At 57.1% G+C, this 23,406-nt stretch overlaps 1 protein-coding gene across 1 annotated transcript in view; it reads left to right on the forward strand.

Moving 5' to 3' along the window:
- The first annotated feature begins 3,049 nt into the window (after positions 1-3,049).
- TAF4 (TATA-box binding protein associated factor 4) overlaps positions 3,050-23,406 on the forward strand; it is a 71,997-nt gene continuing 51,640 nt past the window's right edge. The window contains exon 1 of the mRNA XM_059036613.2: positions 3,050-4,403. Coding sequence (XP_058892596.1) covers positions 3,125-4,403 — 1,279 coding nt within the window. The 5' untranslated portion in view covers positions 3,050-3,124. The remainder of the gene's footprint in view (positions 4,404-23,406) is intronic.

Below are 23,406 nucleotides of genomic sequence, written 5' to 3' on the forward strand. Positions count from 1 at the left end.
CAGAGGGAGCGTGACCCTGCTGACACCTTGATTTTGGACTTCTGGTTTCTAGAACTGTGAGAATAAGTTTCTGTTGTTTTAAGCCCCCAAGTTTGTGATAATGTTACAACGACCCTAAGAAACGAATGCACCTGCATTTACAATCAGTTATGTGTTTATCCTGGGACATGGATCCCCTCTTGACTGCGGCACAGCCTGCTGAGTCTGCAGTGCTGAGGGCTGCCGGCCGGGGCAGGGAAGTCTGGTGAACCAAGACTCTGGCAACAGGGTCGGGCCACCAGCTGCCATCTAGCTGCCTGTCTTTTTTTAAGATTGTTTTGTTGTGTTGTACTTCAGGCAGACAACAAAAGCATAGGAAATGTAACAAACACTGCGTATCTCTCACACAGCCAGAGCAACACTGCAATAATATATTGACTCGTGGTTATGTTTATTCTTCTATTTAAGAGAGCGTGTCTGATGCTGTCTCCATTTTATTGAAAAGACAACATACTGCTTAATAAACCTTAAAGTCCCACACAGCTGCCGGCCTGGGAGGCTGCCTTTTTGCTCATGGCCTTGCACGTTCGCACCGCTGTAGGTGGCGAGGATGTACTGTTTTTGGGTTCTGCCGTTCTCACTTAACAAGAAACATTTTTCCCCGTTTAAACCTGGTGTTTATATTTACACTCATTTTCAGGCCCTTTTTTCTTTTCATGCTAGTTGGGATTTTTGTTTCAAACTACAGAAGTCACAGGGAAGCTGCTTGTTGAAACAAGTAAAACCACAGAGCGATATTCAAAGAAAATGCCCCACGTCCCCAGGGTGGCCAAGGTTAACAGTTTGGTAGCGTCTCCCCGCCCTCCCATCGGGAGGAGGGGAGGAGCCACGTGGCTTCCGCCCCCACCCCCGCTCTCCAGGCGGGCCGTGCTCTGGAAGGAACCAGATGCCGGAGAGTGCCTAAGCGGTCGGTAACTCCCACCTTCCCTGGGGGCAACCCCTCTGGAAGAATTGGGCGGAGCGGGGTGGGGCGGGGAAGGCGGCGCACAGACGCTTCACCTCCCACACTTCCTGCTGGACTGGAGGGCGCCCCGGAGGACTCTGGGGGTGATGTCAGCACCACTGCGGCGCGGAGGGTTGGAGGGGTCCTGGCGGGCCTTCAGAGGACGCAGGAAGTCCCTGCACTGTGGGGAAGCAGGAGGCGCCTGAGATGGCACCACCTCCTCCCTTCACTAAAGATCTGAGTAACTACAGGGGCAGACGGGAGGGGGATCTCCTCCCCCGGGTCTCGGAAACCTGGGGTCACGGTGTCGCGGCAGCCAGTGATCTGATCTGCCCAGTAGCACGGCTGCTAACTCGTCTACCCTGACTCCGATCTGAGTGTTTTGAGTGTAGACTACGGTGTACACCTGTTTCCCACTACGGAGGTCGCACCCGGGAGGATGAAGTCAGCTTGCTTTTGTTTGGCCCACCTGAACATTTTCTAATGAGTTGTCAACATTAAAGATGAGATTTTACACGTAATTCCACATTTCTGCTCTGGCTCGAAAACCAGACTGTCCGCCCGCGCTGGGCTCAAAGAGCGGTGGGGATGGCGAGCAGGCACCCCGGGTGCAAGGTCCCCCACCCCAGGTTTGTTCCCCACCTTTCCTTTCCTGCCTTCTGGGCACTCAAGTTCGGGTGCAAAACTCCGGTTCTCTCTTCGCAGGGTTTCCCCCTGACACTGTGGCCCGTGGAGGCCGCTTTCCAGGCTCCAACCGCCGCGCCCATTGTCTAAACCCGCCCCGTGAGCGGGGCTCGCGGGGGCCGGCGGGTTCTTTTGTTAGGCGATTAGAAAAGATCATTTACGTGTCAACAGCTTCCTGCATTGTGCTGCGGTCCGTGTGACTGCGGCGCGGGCTCTTCAGCTGGAGCGAGGCCGGAGGCACCTCTCTGGGTCCCCCGCACCAACCCCCCCAAAAGGGGAAACAGAACCACTAGGCATGTCCCAGAATACCATCTTTCGGTGAAAAAAATCCGAAAACACGCAGGAGAGAACTTTACGTGAACTCTTTCTACAGAGAACGTGCTTGTAAGGTTATTTTAGATAACTTACTTCGTCAAAAGGACAGAACGGGAAATAAGGACCCGAGGAAGACCTCCAGGCTGGACGCTCCCTACAGGAGCTGCTGGTCCCGGCCGGCGCCGCCGTCTCACCCAGTAATTTACAGACACTCGTGTCCGGGGGCCGCGCCGCCGGAGAAGATGAGTCACCCTGGCGCGGCCCCGGGCGCCGACCCCCGCCCCGCCCCCCGAGCAACGGCCCTCACGGCGCGAGACGCCGGATCTCGGGCGGACCGAGGCGCCGGGCCGAGGGGCAGGCCAGCGCTCGCCCCGCCCGGTGCGCCGAGCTCCGGGTCTCGCGCCCGCCAGGCAGCAATGGCGCCGACGCCCAGGCTGCCTCCCCGCCTCGGCTCCCGGCCGCAGCCCGCACCCTCCCGGGGCGTCGGGTCCCCGCGAGCAGCGGCAGCTCCATAAGGGGCGTTGGGGTGCCGGGAGCCCGGCGTCCCCGGCTCCCTCGCCTGCCCGCCCGGCTCTCCCCTCAGCTCCGGCCGCAGCCATTTTGGAGCGAGCGGAGACAAAGAGCCAGTCACCGCCGCCGCCCCCACCAGGTCCCGGCCACAGTCCCCGCCCGTCTCGTACTCCTGGCCTCCAGCCTCTAGACCGTCCGGCGGCCCGGACCCCCACGTCCCCGCCGGCACAAGGGCGCCGGGCCCACCGCCCGCTACCCACCCGCCCGCCGAGTCCCGGCCGCCCTCCTGCGCACCGGCCTCTGGCGCTCGCAGCCATTGGACGCGCTTTTTAGGCGAGCGCCGCGGCCAATCGTGGGGCGCCGGGCGGCCGGGCGGGGGGCATCGCGGCCAATGGCGAGGCGGCAGGCCGCGGGCGGGGGCGGGCGCGCCGCCGCGCCTGCGCAACACGCCGCCGCCGCCCTCCCCCCCGCCCGGCCGCCCGCGCCCCCCGCCCGGCCGCCGCCCCCGCCCCGCCCGGCGCGCGCCGCCCCCCGCCCGCCCCCGCGGCCGCCCGCCCGCCCGCCTGCCCGCGCGGAGCCTCCTCCCCGCCCAGCGCCGGCCGAACGGCGGCGGCGGCGGGCCGAGGAGGAAAGATGGCGGCGGGCTCGGATCTGCTGGACGAGGTCTTCTTCAACAGCGAGGTGGACGAGAAAGTGGTGAGCGACCTGGTGGGCTCGCTCGAGTCGCAGCTGGCGGCCAGCGCGGCCCACCACCACCACCTCGCGCCCCGCGCGCCCGAGGCGCGGGCCGCGGCCGCCGGCGCGCTCGGGAACCATGTCGGAGCCGGAGCCGTGCCGGCCGAGGGCGCGCCCGCAGCGGCGCCGGAGCCGCCCCCCGCAGGTAGAGCGCGGCGCGGCCTGAGCGCGGGCGGCCGCCGGCCGGGCCCGCGTCCTCACTGCGCTACCCCGCTTGTTTCCGCAGGGCCCGCCGCGAAGCTGAGCGCTCTCGAGGCCGGCGCGAGCGCCGCGGCCGGCGCCGGGGCCGGGGCGGGCGCCGCGGCCGGGGCCTGTGCGCCGGGGGCAGCGGCCGCGCCCGAACCCGCCGCCAAGCCCGCCGCCCGCAACGGCCCGCCCGGCGGCCCCGGCGCCGCGCAAACTTTGAATGGGAGCGCCGCGTTGGGGAACTCGCTCCGCGCCTCCGCCGCACCTGCTGTCAGCCTGCTCCACAACGGGCCCGCGCCCGCGCCGCCGCCGCCCAAGCCCGCCGCCGCCACTGTCATCCAGACGCCGCCCTTCCTCGGCGCCCCCCCCGCGCCCGCGCCCCGCGCCCCCTCGCCCCCCGCGCCCACCGCACCCCCCGCGCCCCCCGCGCCCGCCGCCGCTGCCCCGCCGCCGCCGCCGCCCGCCGCCGCCAGCCTGGCCCGGCCGCCCGGCCCCCCGGCCGGACCCCCGGTGGCCGCGCAGAACGGGGGCAGCGCCGCGCCCGCCCCCGCGCCCGCCCCCGCCCCCGCCTCGGCCCCAGCGCCCGTTTCTGCCCCGGCGCCCGCCGCCAACAGTCAGCCCGGGCCCGCCGCCGTGCCCGCGCAGGTGGCCAAGGCCGACTCGCCCAAGACCGCGCTGCAGCCGGCGCCCCCGCCGCCGCAGACCCTGGCGGCCAGCTGCCCGGCCGGCGCGGGGGCCGGCATGATCCTCGGGCCAACTATGCAAGGGGCTCTGCCCGCCGCCGCCGCCGCCGGCCTCCCACCGCCGGCCCCCGGTACTCCCACTGGGCTGCCCAAGGGCTCGGCCAGCGCGGTGACCCAGAGCCTGCCCAGGACGCCCTCGGCCACCACCGGCGGGATCCGGGCCACGCTGACGCCCACGGTCCTCGCCCCACGGCTGCCGCAGCCGCCGCAGAACCCGACCAACATCCAGAACTTCCAGCTGCCCCCAGGTGAGTAGCCGCGCCGCCGGGCGGGTGCGTTGCCCCGCAGCTGGGCGTCCAGGAAGTTGTCGGGCTGGCAGGTCGCGGAGGTCATGGGCTCTGCGCAGGCCTGCCGCGAGCGGGGGTGCCCCTGTGCCCCGGCGCGGGACCGTCCTGGGCGTGCGAGTGTGTGTGCGGGAGCGTGTGTGTGATGTGGCGGTGGGGGCCTCCTACCTGGTGTGGTGGTTGGCTCCAGCTTAGCCCTTTGCGTTGCAGAGCTTCTCTGCCAGGGTTGCCAGTCCAGCGAGTGGGTCCTTTGCTCCCTTCCTGGCCCTGTGTGCTCCTGCGCAGTCCCTCCACGGTGGAGGGCAGTAGCAGCTGGTGCTCCGGGGACAACTTACTGGGTTATTCAGTCGGGGCCCGTGGCTTTCCCACGCTTGGCACTTCTCTCTCTTATTTCTGGCATCAGGCATGTGGTCTGTGTCCTCACTGAACTTTCCTGCTCCGTTTATTATGGTGGGCTGTGATTGGTGTCCCCTGCCGGTGGGCTAGGGACCCCCCTTCCCTGGTGAGGTCAGCGGAGTGACGCCCCCTCCACGAGGCTGGGCAAAGCTGCATGGAAAGCTTTCGCTGCGCTGCTGACACTAGGATGGCAGAGTTCCCAGGTGAGCCTGGAGGAGTCGCGGGGCACACAGCTTTCCTGGTCGGAGCCCTTGCCTCACGCCTGCTCTGCAGCCGTGTTTCAGCACTCCTCGTAGGCACGGTGTCGTTCTGCACGGTGTCCTCACTTAGAGGATGCCCCGGCTACCTTGATTATTACCAATGGAGTCAGCGGTGGGTACGTGCTCTCCCGCCAGCGGGTCCCTCGGAAGTACAGACGGTGCAGGAGGACAGGGAGCCTCTTGATCCCACGCTCCATCTCCCGTCATCTCGGCAGCTCTTTAGGTTCGCCAGCGAAAGGTCCCCCACCGCATTACGTGTACCGCTGCTTTGTTTCGGGCTTCCTGGGCAGAGAGAAACTCCAGCACTGGAGGCTCCCTGTCTTCCCGTCCATGCCCTCCGCCTCGCCTGCGTGGACTCGGAGCGCTCCTCCCCTGCCGTGTAGTAACGTGTGCTGCCGCACAGGAGTAGTAGAAATAGCACCTCCTGTGCCTGTGTCCCCCATGCTTTCTGAAAAGAACGGTTGGTCACCTTGAGAGCTTTTCAGCGTCTCGGAAGGAAGGTTTTGCTGTCAAAGTGCTGTGAGGTTTGGAGCGGTGGCGAAGCCTGGCAGGGACCTGATGTCACACGGGTGGGAGGAGGGGAGGTTCCAGCCAAGAGCAGTGTTTTGGGGTGGTTGTGGGAGCCCCCCTTCTGTGAGGGGAGGGTGTGTGTGTGCGTGTGTGTGTGTGTGTGTGTGTAAGTTACTTGAGAGGTGCGGGCTGCCTACAGCACAGTTTGCTTTTGAGTTTGTAGGAGGGTTTTATTAAATGTTGTGTTTTGCTCATTATGTGTCTTTTGACCTTTTAGTAGAAGATACGTTTGATTTTCAGTAACGTTTAAAAAAGAGAATTCGTGGTTGTAGCACGTTATGGGAAATGTCAAAATACTTTTTACCTACTTATTAAAATACCTTCTCAATGGTCCTCAGCACCTGCCTTGCTCCTAGAAAGGCCGGTTCAGCGCACTGCGCTTTTGTTATTGAAAACTGGTGTGAGCTCCTCAGTAAATTTGCGAGGCTGGGACGCTGTGCCTGGCTCCCAGGGCGGGGCGGAGGCCCCCCCCCCCCCCCAGGCCTGCCCGGATGGTGCCTGTAGGTTGGGCCCTTTGGGGTTGACTGGATCCCCTTGGTCTGGGCCTCTGCGTAGGTGAAGGCTTCGCTACCTTATTTCTTCTGTGGGGAGGAAGCTGTGGTTTGGAAAGGGCATCTCTGTCATCTTCGTTGTGATTGACCCTGGACTGCCTCTCATCTCCTGTGCGAGCGGTGTGTTAGGGATGTCCGCATGTGACAAGTAGGCAACTCCTTGAAGAAAATTGTAAAAGCGCTGACTTTTTGCATGAGTTCTCACGAGTCTTTGCATTAGTCCCACGTGTGAGAGCAGAGAACAGCTCATGTTGACATTTGGGTGACAAATGCTGAGAGCTGTGCTTTAAAGGGGCTAAATGCTTTCTAGAAAATAAAAGATTCGCATTCATCTCTTCATGTTCCCCTCCCCCCACAGTTGATCTACTGATTTGGAGCGCTGATGAATTCCACTCCTTCACCTTAACAACAGAAAAAGCACAAAAAGTATATTTATTAAAACTGCTACCAGTGCCCCACAGCAAAGTACCTTCTTTTAAGTAGCACAAATTAATTCTTTAAATCAAAGTGACAGATTACGAATATTCTAGTTACCTCGTATAATTGGTCAATCAGAAAATATTCTGTTTGATGTTTCCTTTTCATTGAAATCATTCATGGTAAAAATGTACGAAGTGGAGGTGGAATTAACGTGTGAAAATAACTATTGCTCAGATGATAACTCGCTCTTGCTAGTGCTCAGGCATTAGGGGCGGGCGGGGTTTTCAAAGCTACACTTAGGTGTGAAGTGAAATGACAGACTGTTGGCAGTTGGAGCCTGGGTGAGAGGCCTGCCCCTCCCACTGCCTTCCCTCCCTGGAGGTCAGAGTCCGAGGGGGGTAACAGAGGGACAGAGATTTCACCGAGTTCCCGAGGGCCGGTCAGGCCTTGCGTGTTTCATCCTCACAGCCCACTGAGCGCATGTTGAACTTGGTTTCAGTAAACTCAGTCTCGATATTCCTTCCTTGTCAGGACGGTTTTGTAAAGAGACGTTGATGTTATTGTAATTAATTTACTCACTTAAGGGTACTAGAGTCTCAATTTTATCTGCTGTGGGGAATATCAAGAACACATAAGCCTTCAGAGAGATTGTTGCAGCAGAGGCAGTGGACCCAAGAACAGTGAAAAGCGCTTGTTAGTTCTGTACAGCTTAGAATAGTCATAACATCGAAGTAACATTATTATTATAGTTGAAAGGAGAGAAAAGTGATACCACACCAGAATTGGCATGTGCGCAAATGGTTTCAAGAGATCTTTTCCGATAGGTGTTACGCTAGAGATGCTTATTTCTAAAGGTTATCTTTTCTTGCATTTTTAGCAGTGTATGTCTGTCTGTTCTGCTTTCACAGAGAATTTGTTCTCCTGTGGGTCTAAGGTTTGGCCGAAGTGTCGGTTCTCATTCCAGGGTAGAACACCTTTCCTCCATACCTGGGCTTCAGGAGTGTTTGCATGCGGCTGGTGGTTTAACATGAACACTCCTGAGGCTGCTGAGGTCTAGGGCAGGGGTTCCCGGCCTTGGTGAATAGAATTATTGGATGGTGGGGAAAGGGGAAAGAGTCCAGGGTAGCCGACTGTGCTGTGTGGACCGGGCTGAGTTCTGGGAAGGCTGATCCTGAGCAGGGTGGCAGCCCCAGAGTTTTGGGCTCTGGACGTCTGGTGGCCGACTTTGGAAGAAGTGCTTTGGCACAAGGGACACTCATAGGAGTTTAGATTTTGTTACTTGAGGGCACTCTTGACCTGGGACAGAATATATGGTTCTTTGGAGCCTCAGTTTCCCCAGGTGGAAAGTGAGCTTGACCATTTTGTGAAGCACTGTGAAATTGCTTTGGGAGGAACGGTACGCGCCACTGACCGTCCAGGAGTGTTTATTCACGCTCGGTCTCAGCTCCGTTACGTTTCTCACTGGTTTCCAAGCAGTGTGTTGCGTAGATGTAGCAAAGTCTAAAACACGGTTTTATTCCCGTCAAAACCGTGCCCAGATTGGACAGGTTCTCAGTGACCAGGGAGCTCTGGTTCTGTGAGCGAGGGAGTTGTTGAGGCTGTCATCACAGGTGGGCCACAGAACTGGGGGACATGTCCTGGCGGCCATGGGGGCCAAGGGGGCGCAGCTGTCCGCAGAGAGAGTGGACCTGGGCAGGGGGCTCACTTTAGGCCAAAGGCCTTCACTGAGCTTTTCTCTTGACATCCTTAGATAACAGTGACATTTGAAAACAAACAAACCCAAAACGTTTTGGGGAGCTGTACCCGGCCAGCACTGGGCAGCTCTGCTTAGCGTAGCGGAGGTGGCATCTCTGAGTTTGCTTCCACACCGCTGCCTTGGAGCTGAGGCCCGTGGCGGGCAAGCAGGTGGTCACTCTTCCTTGCTCTCTGTCCCACCTTGGAACCTGGCTGTCCCCATCGTCTTTAGGGTGGACATAGCTGTCCTGGTGACATGGACTGGGATGATGTTGCACACATAGGTGGGTGTCTTTCGGAGCTGGTGCTTCTCACATTTTTAGCAACAGCCAGGAAAGGGGTCCCTCAGGCCCTTCCGGGGTGTCTGTTCTCACTGCGCTCCAGGGCAGCAGGCCCTGCCCTTGTGGCGGAATCACCAGTTTGAAGAGACAACTTTCTGAGTAGTACTACGTGAGTGAGGGGTGTGTCCTTATTTGTGAGGGCTCTGGAAGGAAGCAGTTGGGAAAGTGGTCTCCTGGTTAGGGGGCGGCTGTCTCGTCCCCCCAGACTGTGGGGTGGAGCGTGGGCTGCGGCTCCTTAAGTACCTGCAGAGAGTTTCTGACGGGTGCGTGCTGCCCCCCCCCCCCCCCGCCCCCCGCAGCCGTGTTTGATTAGAACAGGAGCGCTGGGCTGGGCTGAGACCCCGCCCTGGGGGGAAGCAGCTCAGTGGAAAGAGCAGTGGGCGCACCTGTCTGTTTTCTGGAAGTCGTAATGAGATGCCGGTGGTTCCTGATACTGCTTCCCGAGCCTGTTGCAGTGTAAACGTAAGCTTTCCTCATCTTAAATGATACGTTTTAAGAAAGCTTTTTCATAAATCACTAGTCGTATGTGAGTTGATCAAAACATAATTCAAACCGTTTTTGAAAATCTTGAAGCAGAGATTTTGAAGAACTCTGGAGAAACTTGCCTGAGATTTGGGGTAATTTGCATAGGTCTCAGAAGCACTTTTCCTTGTCTTCATGTTGATAACAAGCAGGAGACTCAGATTTTCTTGATTGTCTTGATTGATTCAGTCACCGGTCAGAGTTCTCACCTCTGAAATTTGTCTCAGGCTGGAGGTTGGCAGCCTTTTATTTAATCAGGCCTTTGATAGTAAATAAAACAGTCAAACTAAGTAAGAAAACCAAAGGAGAGGGGAGCTGTTTGCAGCAGGACCCTCTGTCCTGGGTGCTGTGCTTCTGGCAGGTGACTGAACTGTGCTGTTTCCTGCTGGGCCTGAGGGGACCCTGGCTCCTGGCCTGTAAATTACAAATGCGGGCACTTCAGAGCTTCTTACTCAAGAGTAATTGCTCTTTAAGGCTTCGTGAAGTAGACCAAGTGCTATAAAGTCATGATTGAAAATTGGAAACTTATATTTCTAGGGTAGGGCTATGCACACTTTGAATGAGAAATTTTGAAATTTAAAAAATAAATGTATTTATTTATTTATTTTTGGCTGCGTTGGGTCTTTGTTGCTGCGTGCGGGCTTTCTCTAGTTGCGGTGAGCGGGGTCTACTCTGTTGCAGTGCGTGGGCTTCTCATTGTGGTGGCTTCTCTTGTTGTGGAGCACGGGCTCTAGGCACGCGGGCTTCAGTAGTTGCAGTACATGGGCTCAGTAGTTGTGGCTCGCGGGCTCTAGAGCACAGGCTCAGTGGTTGTGGTGCACGGGCTTCGTTGCTCCGTGGCATGTGGGATCTTCCCGGACCAGGGCTCAAACCCGTGTCCCCTCCATTGGCAGGCGGATTCTTAACCACTGCGCCACCAGGGAAGTCCTAAAAATTTTGAATTTTATATATCCTCGAATAGCTACACCAAGGAATTAGAACCTTTAGTAAACAAAGAGATACAAAAAATGTCCACAATTTAGATTTCTCCCGACCCCCATTTGAGAAGTGCCTAGATGTCGCCCCTGTTTGTCTGGCTTCCTTGTCTGGCTGCCTGCCTGTCCGTGCTGCTGCATGGGCGTGGATGGAGGCCGTGGATGGAGGCTGGGGGAGCTCCCCACCCTCCCGGCGTGGGCATCGTGAACCGGGCTTGAAGCAGGGCCTGTGAGTGCAGAGCCCCTCTGCAGCCCTGCAGGCCTGGGAAGCTGAGTTGGACTTTTGTCCTTCCCTCCTGAAGTTAGAGCCTGGATGGGAACTTTCTGCCTCTTCCACATGGCCTGGGAGGAAGGGACATGCACGCTGATTTGGAGCCCAAGCTCGGGCGATGTGTGACCAGGCGAAGAGGAGGGTGCGGGATATCCGTGCTGATACTGGGGAACTAGTACCCTCCAGGGCTTGTTTCCGGATATCTTCTGGCTCCAGAGGTTGGGGAAACCCTAAAACGGTCCTTATGACCATATCAAATTGGGTGTCAGATTTTAGAACTTAGGGGCAAGCGGTAAGAAGGTTCTAGCTCTCAAGTGACTTGTTTTCTGGGCGGGGGCGGCGGGGTCATTGGTCTGAGTAGACACCAAGTGGACAGGGCAGGACTCTAGTAGCCAGGAGACCGAAGCCCTCCTCCCCAGTGCTGGGCGTGGCCTGCCAGGTGTGTGTCCGCTGGTTGGAGTGGCAGGTGTTGGCTGGACGCTCCACAGAGGGCAGAGACGCCTGTGGGGTCAGCGAGGAGACTGTGAGCTTTAGGGCAGCGCATACCGCTCACGTGGCCATGTCTCAGCACCATGGCGAGAAGGGGAGAAGGCAGCTTCTCCACTCCGAGGCTTGGTGCTGAAGTATGTGGACAGCTGCTCAGGAAAGGAGTTTAAAGGAGTTTTTACACCTCTCACAGGGGAGCTCATCTTCATAAGGTTTATGCAGACGGACGCTGGATGGTAGTGAGCCCAGCACATAAGAGACAGGCCTGCTGCGCGCCTGTTTGATCTGTAAAGATGCTGTAAAAGAGTAGCATCTTAAGTATCACGACAGTTATTTGAAGTTAAATTAAAAAGGAAAGCATTCTTGATTGATTTTCCAAATGTAACTGTGTTATTAAAATCGTTAGTCACTGAAAATGATTCCTTTCCTCACCTGTTTCTTCTGATCATAAAATTAGTTTTTTTTCCTTTAGGAAGTTTGGAAAGAAAGGGGCCCTGTGGCCCGCCTTCTCCTGCCTGAGTTTTGAGTGCCTCTCCCACCCCTCAGTGATCTTTGAAGTTCCCTCCATCTGCCTGGTCCCCACTGCCTGGGGCCGACACTTCGACAGGCTGCTGTGCTGATGCCCACCGGCCTGTCACGAATGACCCTTAGGTGGCTGTCCTTGGTCCACTGTGCGCGTCTGCCGGGCCGAGCGCTTTCAGGTCTCTGGTAAAGATTGTCTTCCGAAGAGCTCGACCATTTACGCTTTTGAAACCATGGTTTTTAGAAACGTGGCCAAAATACGACTCTTGAGGATTCGACGGCGTTCTAAAGACTTCCTTTAGAAAGTTGTATCTAGTTTTACGTCACACTTTTTTTCAACCAAGTGATGTTAATTAAACCCCTTGGTTAGTGGAGGTGTTGATGGAGATGGCGGCCCGATCCCACTCGTGCTCTGCAGGCGTGGACTGAGCCAGTGAGCCAGGCTGCTGTGGTGCCGGGGTCCAAGCTGGGGGCCCCCAGTCCCACAGAGCCCCTGCTGTCAGGGTGCTGGGCAGCAGGCAGCCAACAAACAAGCGGGGCCTCGGCAGGGTTTCTCACCCGAAGTGGATGAAGGGGTGGACGGGGGATCAGGAGGTACCGCCCGCCGGGAAGGCCTCCGAGCAGGCGAGTGAGACCTCGGTGAGGAGAAAGGAGCCCAGTGCCCCCGGGACCTGGGTTCAGGCAGAGGAGGGAGCCGGTGCAGGGGCCTGGGGGCGGGTCAGGGAGAAGGTCCCGGGCCGGAGTGGGCGAGCGGGGGTGGGGGGAGCCACGGGGGATGGGTGGGGGCTGGCTGGCTAAAGAGCCGTGTAGCCAGGTGTGCTGGGGGTTTGAGTTTATTCCAGGTGCGCTGGGGAGGCTTTGGAGGGTTTTTGGCGGCGCAGCGGCAGAACCCGAACCGTGCTGTGAGAGCACTTTGTGTCTGTGGCCTGCGGAATGCAGGGGTGAGGTGGCTGGGGCCGGACGGCAGCGTCCAGGAGGGGGCAGGTAGCCGGGCCTGGGCTGCCGGCGTAGGGTGGAGCGCCGTGGACTTGCTGATAGGCTCAAGGCCAGGGGCGAGGACGGGGCGTCCCAGAGGGACTGGGGTTCGGGACCACAGTGACAGGGAAGAAGGTGGAACGTTCCCTGGGTGGGCAGTGAGGGTGGGGACAGATGTGTGTGTTTGGACACGGTAAGTTTGAGATGCCTGTTCCCAGAGGAAACATCAGAGGTGGGTAGTTAAATATAAGGCAGGAGCTTGCGAGAGAGGTAGGTTGCAAGAGGTCAGAATTTGGGAGTCGTGGCGTTCCATGGGATTTTTGGTTGTGGACGGTCACCCGCAAGGGAGCCTCAGCGCAGACCCAGTGAGTGAGGGCTGCCTCCTGGGAGGGGTGGGGAGTGGGCAGCCCCCTGCTGGGGCGGAGTTGGGGAGGGCAGAGGGTCAGGAGGAAAGGGTGGCCCTGAATGCTGCCAGCTCTTTGGGGAAGAAGGACGTGGGGCACTTGTTTTAAGAGTGTTTTGTGATGTCGGATGTTTGTCGTTGAGGGAGTGCCACCCCCTGGCCTCTTTGCCGTTTTATTTATGAAAACGGCTGAGAAGGAGCGTCATCACTTTGGACATGGTGCGTGAGTCGACGGACTCGGGCGGTTTGCAGTCCTCGACTTCCTGCCACGTGCAGACGGAGGGATGCAGGGGTCTGTAGGTTTCTGGAGCCAGACGGTCCTGTGAAGATGACCTCCCCTGATGAAGATGCTGAGACTGGAGGTGAGTGGCTTTTCAGGGACCCGGTGGCCAGTTACCGAGGGGCTGGGCCCAGAGAGAGGCCGGCCGGCTGGGCCTCCAGGGTGCCTGCTCCTTCCGTGCACCCCTCACAGCTGTGCCGACTTGAAACAGCTGATGCGCAGGGACCAGGCTTTTCACGGGGAAAATCCATATGGTGAGAGGCTGTCCCCCGGGCGAGTGTGCCCGCCACCCGTTCTGGAGACGCAGGTGCTGGAGGGCGTGGAGTGCCCGGGCCGTGGGCTTCTCAGGGTGGCAGGAATTGTGCTCCGCGGTCCCGGCTTGGAAAGGCCCTTCACGGCGCCCGCGGGCTGTTCTCTGCACGGGCCGCAGGTGCTCCGGTCGAGGCCGCCTTGCCGGCTGGAAAGAGTGAGCGGTCAGGAGGCACGCTGGCCTTGAGGCCCGGGACCTTTCTCCTGATGGCAGGGGCCGTGGGCTACTTCAGCCTGTGCCCGGGGCTGTCGTGGTGGACAGTCAGCAGCCCTGCTCGTGGCCCCGCAGGCCAGGGCAGTGGTTTGAGAGCTTGGTCACTTGTTGGTCAGTGAGCATTAACTGAGCAGCACCAGGTTCAGGCCTGACCTTGTGCTGAAGCAGCGTGGTCCTGTCCTCAGGGAGTGCCTTTCTGATGGGGTCGCGTTGCTGAACCACTGTAGGTCAGTGCGTGAGGGCAGGAGTGGGGCGAGTGTTATGTCATTTCTGAGATGCAGTGTCATCAGTCAGTCCCTCCCCTGGTGTAATTTCTCAAAATAGAGGTTCTGTCTGTTGTATTCAGTTCTGGAGGCTCCAGAGTTTTCTCTGCTGCTTTGGACTGATTAGATAACAAGTCAGGTCTGGTGCCCCTTAGTTACGTGTTTAGCAGTTTAAGAAACTCAGTTCAGAATGCCCACTTTGAAAGTCCTCGGGTGATGTAGTAAAGACGGCCTCCGGCTGGGCCACGGAGAGGCAGGCAGAGAGCCCTGAGCCAGAGCTGGTCAGCGGTCGTGCGGGTCCAGGCGAGGCTCGTGGCCGCTCTGGGCCCCGGTGCCTGGCCTGGGCCCTCGTGGACTGACCCCTGCTTCCCTTGCACGCTGAGCAGTTGGGAAACCGCTGCCTGGTGCCGTCTAGGGTCCTGGTCCTGGAGCTGTGGGGGCTTTGCAAACACACCTCCGCGGGGGGCTCTGAGGCTGCGCTTGGGGGTGCTGTTGGCTTGCTGACCTCAGGGCCGCCAGCAGAGTCTCCTGGTGTGGGTGTGGGCTGCCGACCCGCTGGGGACCTGCTTCCCTAGAGACAAGTGTTGTGTCCCTGGCCTAGCCTTAGCAGGGTGGGACAGGTCAGTGCAGGGACGCATGGGCACGGGCAGAGCTGGTGGAGAGTATCTGGGCTCCATTCTCCAGGTCAGCACGGCCGGACGGCAGGAGTACACCGTGTGTCGGAAGCAGGTGGGGTGGGGCCCGGTGTGAGCCCACTTCCGTGGCTGTGCCGGGACACCACTCGGATCTGTGTTCCCACCTGTGTTGTGCCGTGTGTTCCTTCACGCGCGGGCTTTCTCTGGTTGCGCTGAGAGGGGGTGACTCTTCGTTGCGGTGCGCGGGCTTCTCATTGCGGTGGCTTCTCTTGTTGCGGAGCATGGGCTCTAGGCGCGCGGGCTCAGTAGTTGTGGCCCGCGGGCTCCAGAGCGTGGGCTCAGCAGTTTTGGCTTATGGGCTTAGCTGCTCCGTGGCACGTGGGATTTTCCCGGACCAGGGCTCGAACCCGTGTCCCCTGCACTGGCAGGCGGATTCTTAACCACTGTGCCATCAGGAAAGTCCTTGAATGTTTGTTCTTATAATTGTGTGTATTTTAAAATTTTCTAAGCCAACTCCTGGATATGATCATGAATGGATGCTCAGTGTGGTGTCGTGGGTGGTGCCATGTGGAGCTCCAGACGTGGGAGGGTGTGGTCGCTGTCACTCAGGTGCCCCTCACACCCTCCTCACTCGGTTCCCCTCTGCTTGGAGCAGTTCCATGGAGGGACCTCTGTGAGTTCTCACTGCTTGGGGAGGAAGCGTGGGCTCTCGACAGCAGCCTGCCTACGGGGGGTTCACAGTCCTACCCACCCCTGCTCCTGCGCACACCTGCCTTCTTTTTTTAAAAAAATTTATTAAATTTATTTATTTTTGGCCGCGTTGGGTCTTCGTTGCTGTGCGCGGACTTTCTCTAGTTGCGGCGAGTGGGGGCTGCTCTTTGTTGGGGTGCGTGGGCTTCTCATTGCGGTGGCTCCTCTTGTTGTGGAGCACGGGCTCTAGGCGCACAGGCTTCAGTAGTTGCAGCACGCGGGCTCAGTAGTTGTGACACGTGGGCTCAGTAGTTGTGGCACGTGGGCTCAGTAGTTGTGGCGCATGGGCTCAGTAGTTGTGGCGCATGGGCTTAATTTCTCCACAACATGTGGAATCTTCCCGGGCCAGGGCTCGAGCCCGTGTCCCCCATATTGGCAGGCAGATTCTTAACCACTGCGCCACCAGGGAAGCCCATGCCTGCCTTCCTCCTCGTTAGTCAGCGCCCGGGTCACAGCCATACGTCACGGCCACTCTTTGTTTTGCCGAGAACATCACTCTCTGGACACTTCTGCCCGTCATCAGGCGCCAGCTCCAGTGTTGCTCCTGGACCCTGGCGTCTGTGGCCCCCAAGGCAGAGCAGGCCCTTCCTCAGGACTGCATGTCTCACGTGTCTCTCACTGAGGCCTGTCTCCATGGGTCCCAGCAGCAGGGCAGGTGGCTCTGAGCTTGTACAGGTGGGGCTTCCTGTGGGTTACCAGTTGGTTTTGACTGTGGTCTTGTCAGCAAAGCAGGGGCACCTGAGGGCAGGGAGCGTGGCTTGTGCGTTGCTCCTCTTTGACCTCAGCATCAGCGTGGTGCTCGCGTGGCGTACGTGCTCGCCTCGGAGTCAAGGAGGCCTGTGGGTGTTTGTGGTCTGTCCGCTCAGTAGACAGGCCAAGACTTCAGGAAGCCGTTGGTTGAGATGGAGACCAGTGGAGGACAGCATAAGTGTGTTTGGATCTGAGATGTGTAGACGTGAATTAGTCATGGTCTCTGGTCACGTAACAGTTTAATAAGCACCTGTGACACCCCCGGCAGCAGAGCTGGGTCCCTGCACACCTCCCATATGACTGTCTGGCCCCCACCTCTCCGGCCGCGGCAGCCGTTGTCCCCACTTGTGGCCACCACACCCTCGCTTCCCCTTCCTACCTGCTTGTGGCGTCTTCCTGAAGGTTGCTAAACCGTGTGTCTGGTTTTGCCGTAACTTTGCGGAGAGAGCCGTGCTGTGGGCCATCTTCTGGGACCTCGGCTCCTCAGCTGTCGTGGTTCAGGAGTCGTCCTCCTGTAGGGCGGGCGGTCCTTTGTCACCTGGGGACCCCACAACTTCTTCGGCCCCGCTCACCTTGCTGGGGTGTCCAGTGGGGGAGCAGGGGGCACAGTCGTGTCGTGGGAGGAACCGCCAGCCCAGGAAGTGTTGCCACTTCGCAGCAACGTGTGGGATGCGCCGAGCACGGGCCAGTTATTTGCTTACGGAAACTCACGTCCTTGGTTCTAGACGCTTGAGTCTGGGTTGCCCACTAGATGCCCAAGTGAGCGTCGGCGGGAATTGAGATGTGAGTCAAATCCAGAAGTGGGTTCAGGGCTGGGGACCTAGAAGGGGGGGGCCCTGAAAGAGGGGTGGTACTTTAAACCAGGGCGTCGGTGTGCTCGCCTGGTCTGGGGGACGGGTAGGATAGCCAGCGGGAAAAGAAGCGCCCACAGATGTGTTCCGAGACCGTCTGAGACCTGGAGGTGGAACAGGCGGGCGCAGCAAAGGATGCTGCAGGGGAGACACGGGGAGAGAGGGGGGCCCTCGGGGTAGGGCGGGGAGGCAGCTGTGGGGTCAGGAGTGTGTCAGGGAGGTGAGTGTCTTCACCTGGCGGGGAGGTGAAGCTGGAGCTGCCCTTGGGTTGGGCCCTGGAGGCTGGTGACTGGAACGGGCCAGCCTGGGGGAGAGTGAGAAGGGCCCTTGGGGTGTCAGGACAGTGCTTGGGGACTGTCGGTGGGGGACGTGCAAGTGGAGTCTCAGGAGTCTCAGTCTCTTTGGTTGTTTCTGGGCTTGTTTCTGAAAGATGGGAGATTTTAGAGCACGGCTCTCCAGTGGAAATGTGACGTGAGCCACACGGAAAGTTCAGTTTCCAGTAGCAGTTAAAAAGGACAAAAACCGTGAGCGTACAACCAGATGAAGGTAATTTTAACGTGTTTTGGCCCACTGTGTCACGTCGGGCCGTCACCCGTGTCCAAGTCGCCCTGAGCTTTTGGTGTGCCTGCGGACTCAGCACAGCCCCGCCTGGGGCTCGAGGTGGCTCCTGGACGTGTACCTGGGGACGGAGAGTGCGGCGGGGGAAGGAGGGTGTGTGGTCAGGCCCTGGAGGAGGTCGCTGGGGCCCGGCACTGAGCCAGAGGGCACTGAGCCAGAGGGAGGCGTGTGGGCAGGCTGAGGATGGCATGGAGCCGGCCCTTGGGGCGGGGGAGGCAGCGTGGACGGAGTGGGGAGGGGTGTGCAGGAGGCGGGTGGGAGGAGCTGGGCTGGATGGGGGGTGGTCCTGCCTCCTTGTCTGGGAGCGGCCCGCGGCAAAGCACTGGGTCACCGGGAGAAATTTGTCTGCGGGAGTGCCCAGAGTCTACCAGGGTGGCCGCGGGGCTGACGGATCAGTGATTGCTCAGCGACAGCTTTTTTGAGAATGAAAGGAGGACACGGATAACGGAGCTCAGACAGGAGGGGGAAACCATTGCTCTGGGCGGGTCGGTCCGATGGGGCTGGGGGGTGCAGCCCGTGGCGGGAAGAGGCCACTCTGGCTGGCGCTTGGGGTCCCCCGCGCCCACCCCACCTCGCTGCCCGGGGGCTGACGTGCTGCTGCAGCCGTTCTCCGGGAGCTTCCAGGGGGAAGCTGTGGCGAGCACGCCTGCCTCTGCCCGGGGGCCCTGACACACCGGGCCCCAGCCGCACCGAGGGCCTGGACCTTCAGCCCAGCATCGCCATCTCCGTGCCGGTTGCAGGACCTCGGGTCTCCTGGGGCGGGTGCCCCCCGGCCCTGCCGTCGAGCCTGCGCCCCTGGTCGCTCCTGTTCTCTCCTGTTCTCCAGGTTGGGGACAGTGTGCTGCTGTTTCTGTGGGCACTTCGCCCCTTCTTGGTAATTTCGCTCCTGTGCTCTTTCTGAAATTCCTTTTAGTTTGTCTGGAGCGTTGTGTCGTGTCCGGGTGGCCTGCTGTTGTGCGTTCTCCTCGGTTGTGGGTGCCCCGTCTCCCCAGCTCTCTTGAGTTGCTTTGTGAGAAAGGAAGCCCTCTGATCCTCAGCACGCAGGACAGCGATTGGCACGTCGCAGGTGTGCACGTGCTTGTCCTGTAGGAGCCTCTCCTGAAGTGTTCGGTGGTCCTGGCTCGTCTGAGCACGGCATGGACAGGGTGGGGGTCGTGCCCCGGCAGCCCTCGTCTCTGGGTGATCAGGTGGGGCTAGGTGGGACTTTTTGATGCCAGAACGTTCTCCGTGTCTTAGGAAAGGATAATTCGGCTCTGAGTTTTTCCTGCTTAAAGCCTGGACACGTGGCTGCTGTGCTACCCAGACTCTCCCAGTTCCTGTTTGTGGTCCCTGCACCAGGTACCTCCCTCCCCGAGCCCTTGGGGGCAGTGCTGGGCAGACCCCTTCCTGCCCCTCCTCCTGGAGTCTGTTTTTCCTCCTTCATTCCTTGGTTCTTAGTTTCCTGAGCAGGGATCGGACCCAAGTCCATGGCAGTGGAGGCCCGCATCCTAACCTCTGGACTGCCAGGGAATTCCGGGAATCTCCCGTCCTTCTATTCTCCCCTTCTCTTGGGGGCTTGGGACCACTTAGGTTCATTTATTCTCGGTTTAGTGGGTCTTGGTGGGGGAGGAGATTGTTCCACCGGTCAGCCAGCCACCCAGAGGCTGCTTCTCAGGGGCGTTTGGGGGCACCTCCCTCGACTCTCCAAGTACTAGTAAATGCAGATTAAAAATAATATACTTATTTACTTATTTATTTATCTTTGGCTGTGTTGGGTCTTAGTTGCAGCGTGCGGGATATTTTGTTGTGACACGAGCTCTTCATCGTGGTGTGCGGGCTTCTCTCCAGTTGTGGCGTGTGGGCTCAGTAGTTGCAGCTCACAGGCTCTCTAGTTGAGGCACGAGGGCTCAGTTGCCCCGAAGCACATGGGATCTTAGTTCCCCGACCAGTGATCGAACCTGTGTTCCCTGCATTGGAAGGAGGATTCTTAACCACTAGACCACCAGGGAAGTCCCCAAAGCAGATTTTTTTAAAGACAGTTTTTTTAGAGCATTTTTAGTTTCACAACAAGTTAAAAGTATAGAGATTTCCTATATGCCCCCGGCCCCCACACATACATAACCTCCCCCATTATCCACACCCTCCACCAGATGGTGCATTTGTTACAACTGATGAACCTGCATTGACACCTCATCATCACTCAGGGTCCACAGTTTACATCAGGGCTCACTCTTGGTGACGTACATTCTGTGTGTTTGGACAAATGTATAATGACAGGTATCCACCACTGTAGTATCATATAGAGTAGTTTTACTGCCCTCAAAATTCTCTGTGCTTCACCTGTTCATCCCTCCTTCCCCCAGCCCCTGGCAACCACTCATCTTTTCACTGTCACTGTCTCCATCGTCTTCCAGAGTGTCATAGAGTTGGAATCATAACGGTATTGTAGTTTTTTCTGATTGTCCTCTTTCACTTAGCAGTATACACTTATGGTTCCACCATGTCTTTTCATGGCTTGATAGTTCATTTCCTTTCATCACTGAATAACATTCCACTATCTGGGTATATTGCAGTTTATTTATCCATTCACCTGCTGAAGGACATCTTGGTTGCTTCCAAGTTTTGACAGCTGTGAATAAAGCTGCTTTAAACATCTGTGCACAAGTTTTTGTGTGGACATGAGTTTTCAGCTCCTTTGGTTAAATACCAAGGAGCAGAGTTGCTGCATCATATGGTAAGAGTATGATTCGTTTTGTAAGAAACTGTCAAGCTGTCTTCCAAAGTGGCTGCACTATTTCACATCCCCACCAGCAGCGAAGGAGAGTTCCTGTTGCTCTGCATCCTCGCCAGCATTTGGTGTTGTCAGTGTTCTGGATTTTGGCCGTTCTGAGAGTGATATCGTGGTATCTCATTGTTTTAATTTGCACTTCCCTGGTGACATGTGACGGGAAGCATCTTTTCATGTGCTTATTTGCCATCTGTATATCTCCTTTGCTGAGATACCTGTTTAGGTCTTTGCCCCAGTGCCAGTTGGGTTGGTTGTTTTCTTACTGAGTTTTAAGAGTTCTTTGTGTATTTTGGTTAACGGTCCTTTATCAGATGGGTCTTTTGCAAATATTTTCTCCCAGTCTGTGGCTTGTCTTCTCATTCTCTTGATATTGTCTTTTGTAGAACAGACGTTTTTAGTTTTAATGAAGTTCAGCCTATCAGTTTTCTCTTTTATGGATCGTGCCTTCGGTGTTGTATCTGAAAAGGCATCACCAGGCCCGAGTCATCTAGGTTTTCTCCTCTGTTATCTTCTTGGAGTTTTACAGTTTGCACTTTACATTTAGGTCTGTGATGCATTTTGAGTTAATTCCCGTGAAGGGTATAAGGTCTGTGTCTAGATTCATCTTTTGCTTGTGGATGGGTGTCCAGTGGTTCCAGCACCATTTGTTGAAGGGACCGTCCTTGCTCCATTGTATTGCTTTTGGCCCTTTGTCCGAGATCAGTTGATATTTGTGTGGGTCTATTTCTGGGCTCTCTGTTCTGTTCCATTGATCTATGTGTCTATTCTTTCCCCAGTAGCACACTGTCTTCATTACTGTAGCTTTTCAGGAAGTCTTGAAGTTGGGTAGTCAGTCCTCCAACTTTGTTCTTCTCCTTCAATATTGTGTTGACCATTCTGGGTCTTTCGCCTCCTCTCCATATTAACTTTAGAATCAGTGTGTTGATACTCATGAAATAATGTGCTGGGTTTTTGATTGGGAATGTGTTGAATCTACAGATCAAGTTGGGGAGAACTGACATCTTGACAGTATTGAGTCTTCCTATCCATGAACATGGAATATCTCTTCATTGATTTAGTTCTCCTTTGATTTAATTCATCATTGTATGTATTATGTTAGATTTATATCTAAGTATTTCACTTTTTGGGTGCTAATGTAAATGGTATAGTGTTTTTAATTTGAAATTCCATTTATTCATTATTGGTTTATAGGAAAGTGATTTAATTTTTTTTTTTTTTCTTGGTTGTGCCCCATGATGTGTGAGATCTTAGTTCCTCCACCAGGGATGGAACCTGTGCCCCCTGCAGTGGAAGCGTGGAATCTTAACCACTGGACTGCCAGGGAAGTCCTGCAGTTGAATTTTATATATTAACCTTGTATCCTGCAACCTTGCTATAGCTGTTTATTAGTTCCAGGAGTTGTTTGTTTGTTTGTTGCCAGTTCTTTTGGATTTTCTGCATAGATATGATCATATGATCTATGAACAAAGACAGTTTTATTTCTTCTTTTCCTATCTGCATACCTTTTATTTCCTTTTCTTTTATTGCACTGGTCAGGAGGACTTCCAGTTGAAAGCAGTGGTGAGAGGGGACATTCTTGCCTTGTACCAGATCTTAGTGGGAAAGCTTTGAGCTTCTCATCATTAAGTATGATGTTAGCTGTTGGTTTTTTGTAGATTATCAAGTTGAAGAACTTCATTTCTGTTCCTTTATTGAGAGTTTTGATCACGAATGGGGGTATTTGGGGAAGAGTCATCAGGGAGCAGCCTCCCTGGGACGCTGGAGGAGCCTGCCTGGCATGGAAAGCCTGAGGGAGACTCCTGCCCTATCCAGGCCTCGGGATGGACTGTCACTCTTCTCAGTCCCCGAGTGAGTCCAGGGTTCTGAGAAGAGCATTTCTGGAGCTGGAACCCCCCCCACCCCTGCCACCCCAAGGGCAAGCCCCCTCCTTGGCCTGTGGTTTAGGTGACAAGCGCCAGTGTTGCTGCCCAGGGGACCTGGCCCTGCCCGAGCCCCCGGGGGCTTTCAGGACTTTCAGGGGTGATTTTTGGTGCTTGCGTTAGAAGGCAACCCTCCCCAACCAGGGGTGCCCCGCTCTGGGGAGGGGGTGGGCTGGTGGTCACATGCTGTGGGTGGGGAAGAGGGAAGGAAGTGCCTGCTGGGCGGCCGCTGCGGTGGGGGCCGGGGCTGAGCCTTGGTGGAGGGTGTGAGGTAGGAGGAAGAGTGGATCTGGGGGCTCCCCAGGGAGCAGTGGCCTGGGTGACACTTGTTCATCAGGCAGCCCCTGTGCCTGTATGTCCTGGTGAGGGATTCTGGGTGCTGTATTGAGATGGTAGACCTCTGGCTCCCCTGACCGTGTCATTTTCCATATGATCGGAATTTGATAGCAGACATTTATGTTCACCATGCTCTTACCATGGAAACCAGGGCTCACTTTTCCTGTGGCAAAAGCCCGACGTGTTCCAGAGCAGGTTGAAGCAGTTTGGGGTTGGATGTGGTGTGAGTGCTGCCTTTACAGCAGAGAGAAGGGCTTGGTATCTCAGCATCGTGGGCAGGTGTCCCTTTTGTAAGATTTTACCACCTGACTTGTAGGTCAGGTTCTCTAAAATGAGGCTGTGCCTCTGAAGGTCTTCCTGAGTGTAGTTTCAGACCAAGAATCCACCGAAGACATTGTCCTGTTTTGCTCGGTTAGGGTTTTCTCTTTCCTTGCACGTGAACTTCTAATTTCCTTTTCAGGTTTAGGGTTCCCGTTCCAGGGGCAGGAAAGTAAGGCAAACACAGTGGGTCTTCCCTGTGTAATCTCTAGACTCTCACCCCCTGCTGGGGAGAAGTGTGAAAATCCAGTAGCTTTAGGAGAAGCCTATACTCTCAGTGCCTGCTCACTCCTGGGGGAGGCGTCCTCTCCAGAGGGGGTGGCATCTCAGGGCTGGGGCACAGGCTGCTGGGCGGCCTCCCGGGGAGACAGGGTGTCGGCCCGCCCACCGTGGGGTGGCAGACGCTGGCCGCAGAGTCCCGGGAAGCAAAAGTGCGTCCCCCTCGCAGTGACGCTGAAGTCACTGTCCTAAAAGCAAAGAGTAAACGTAGAAAGCAGGTGGCGATCTTTCTACCTGTAGCTTAGGAAGAGAT

The sequence above is a fragment of the Kogia breviceps genome, chromosome 14 (genome assembly GCF_026419965.1).
Source record: "Kogia breviceps isolate mKogBre1 chromosome 14, mKogBre1 haplotype 1, whole genome shotgun sequence".
In the NCBI taxonomy this organism is placed as follows: Eukaryota; Metazoa; Chordata; class Mammalia; order Artiodactyla; family Physeteridae; genus Kogia; species Kogia breviceps.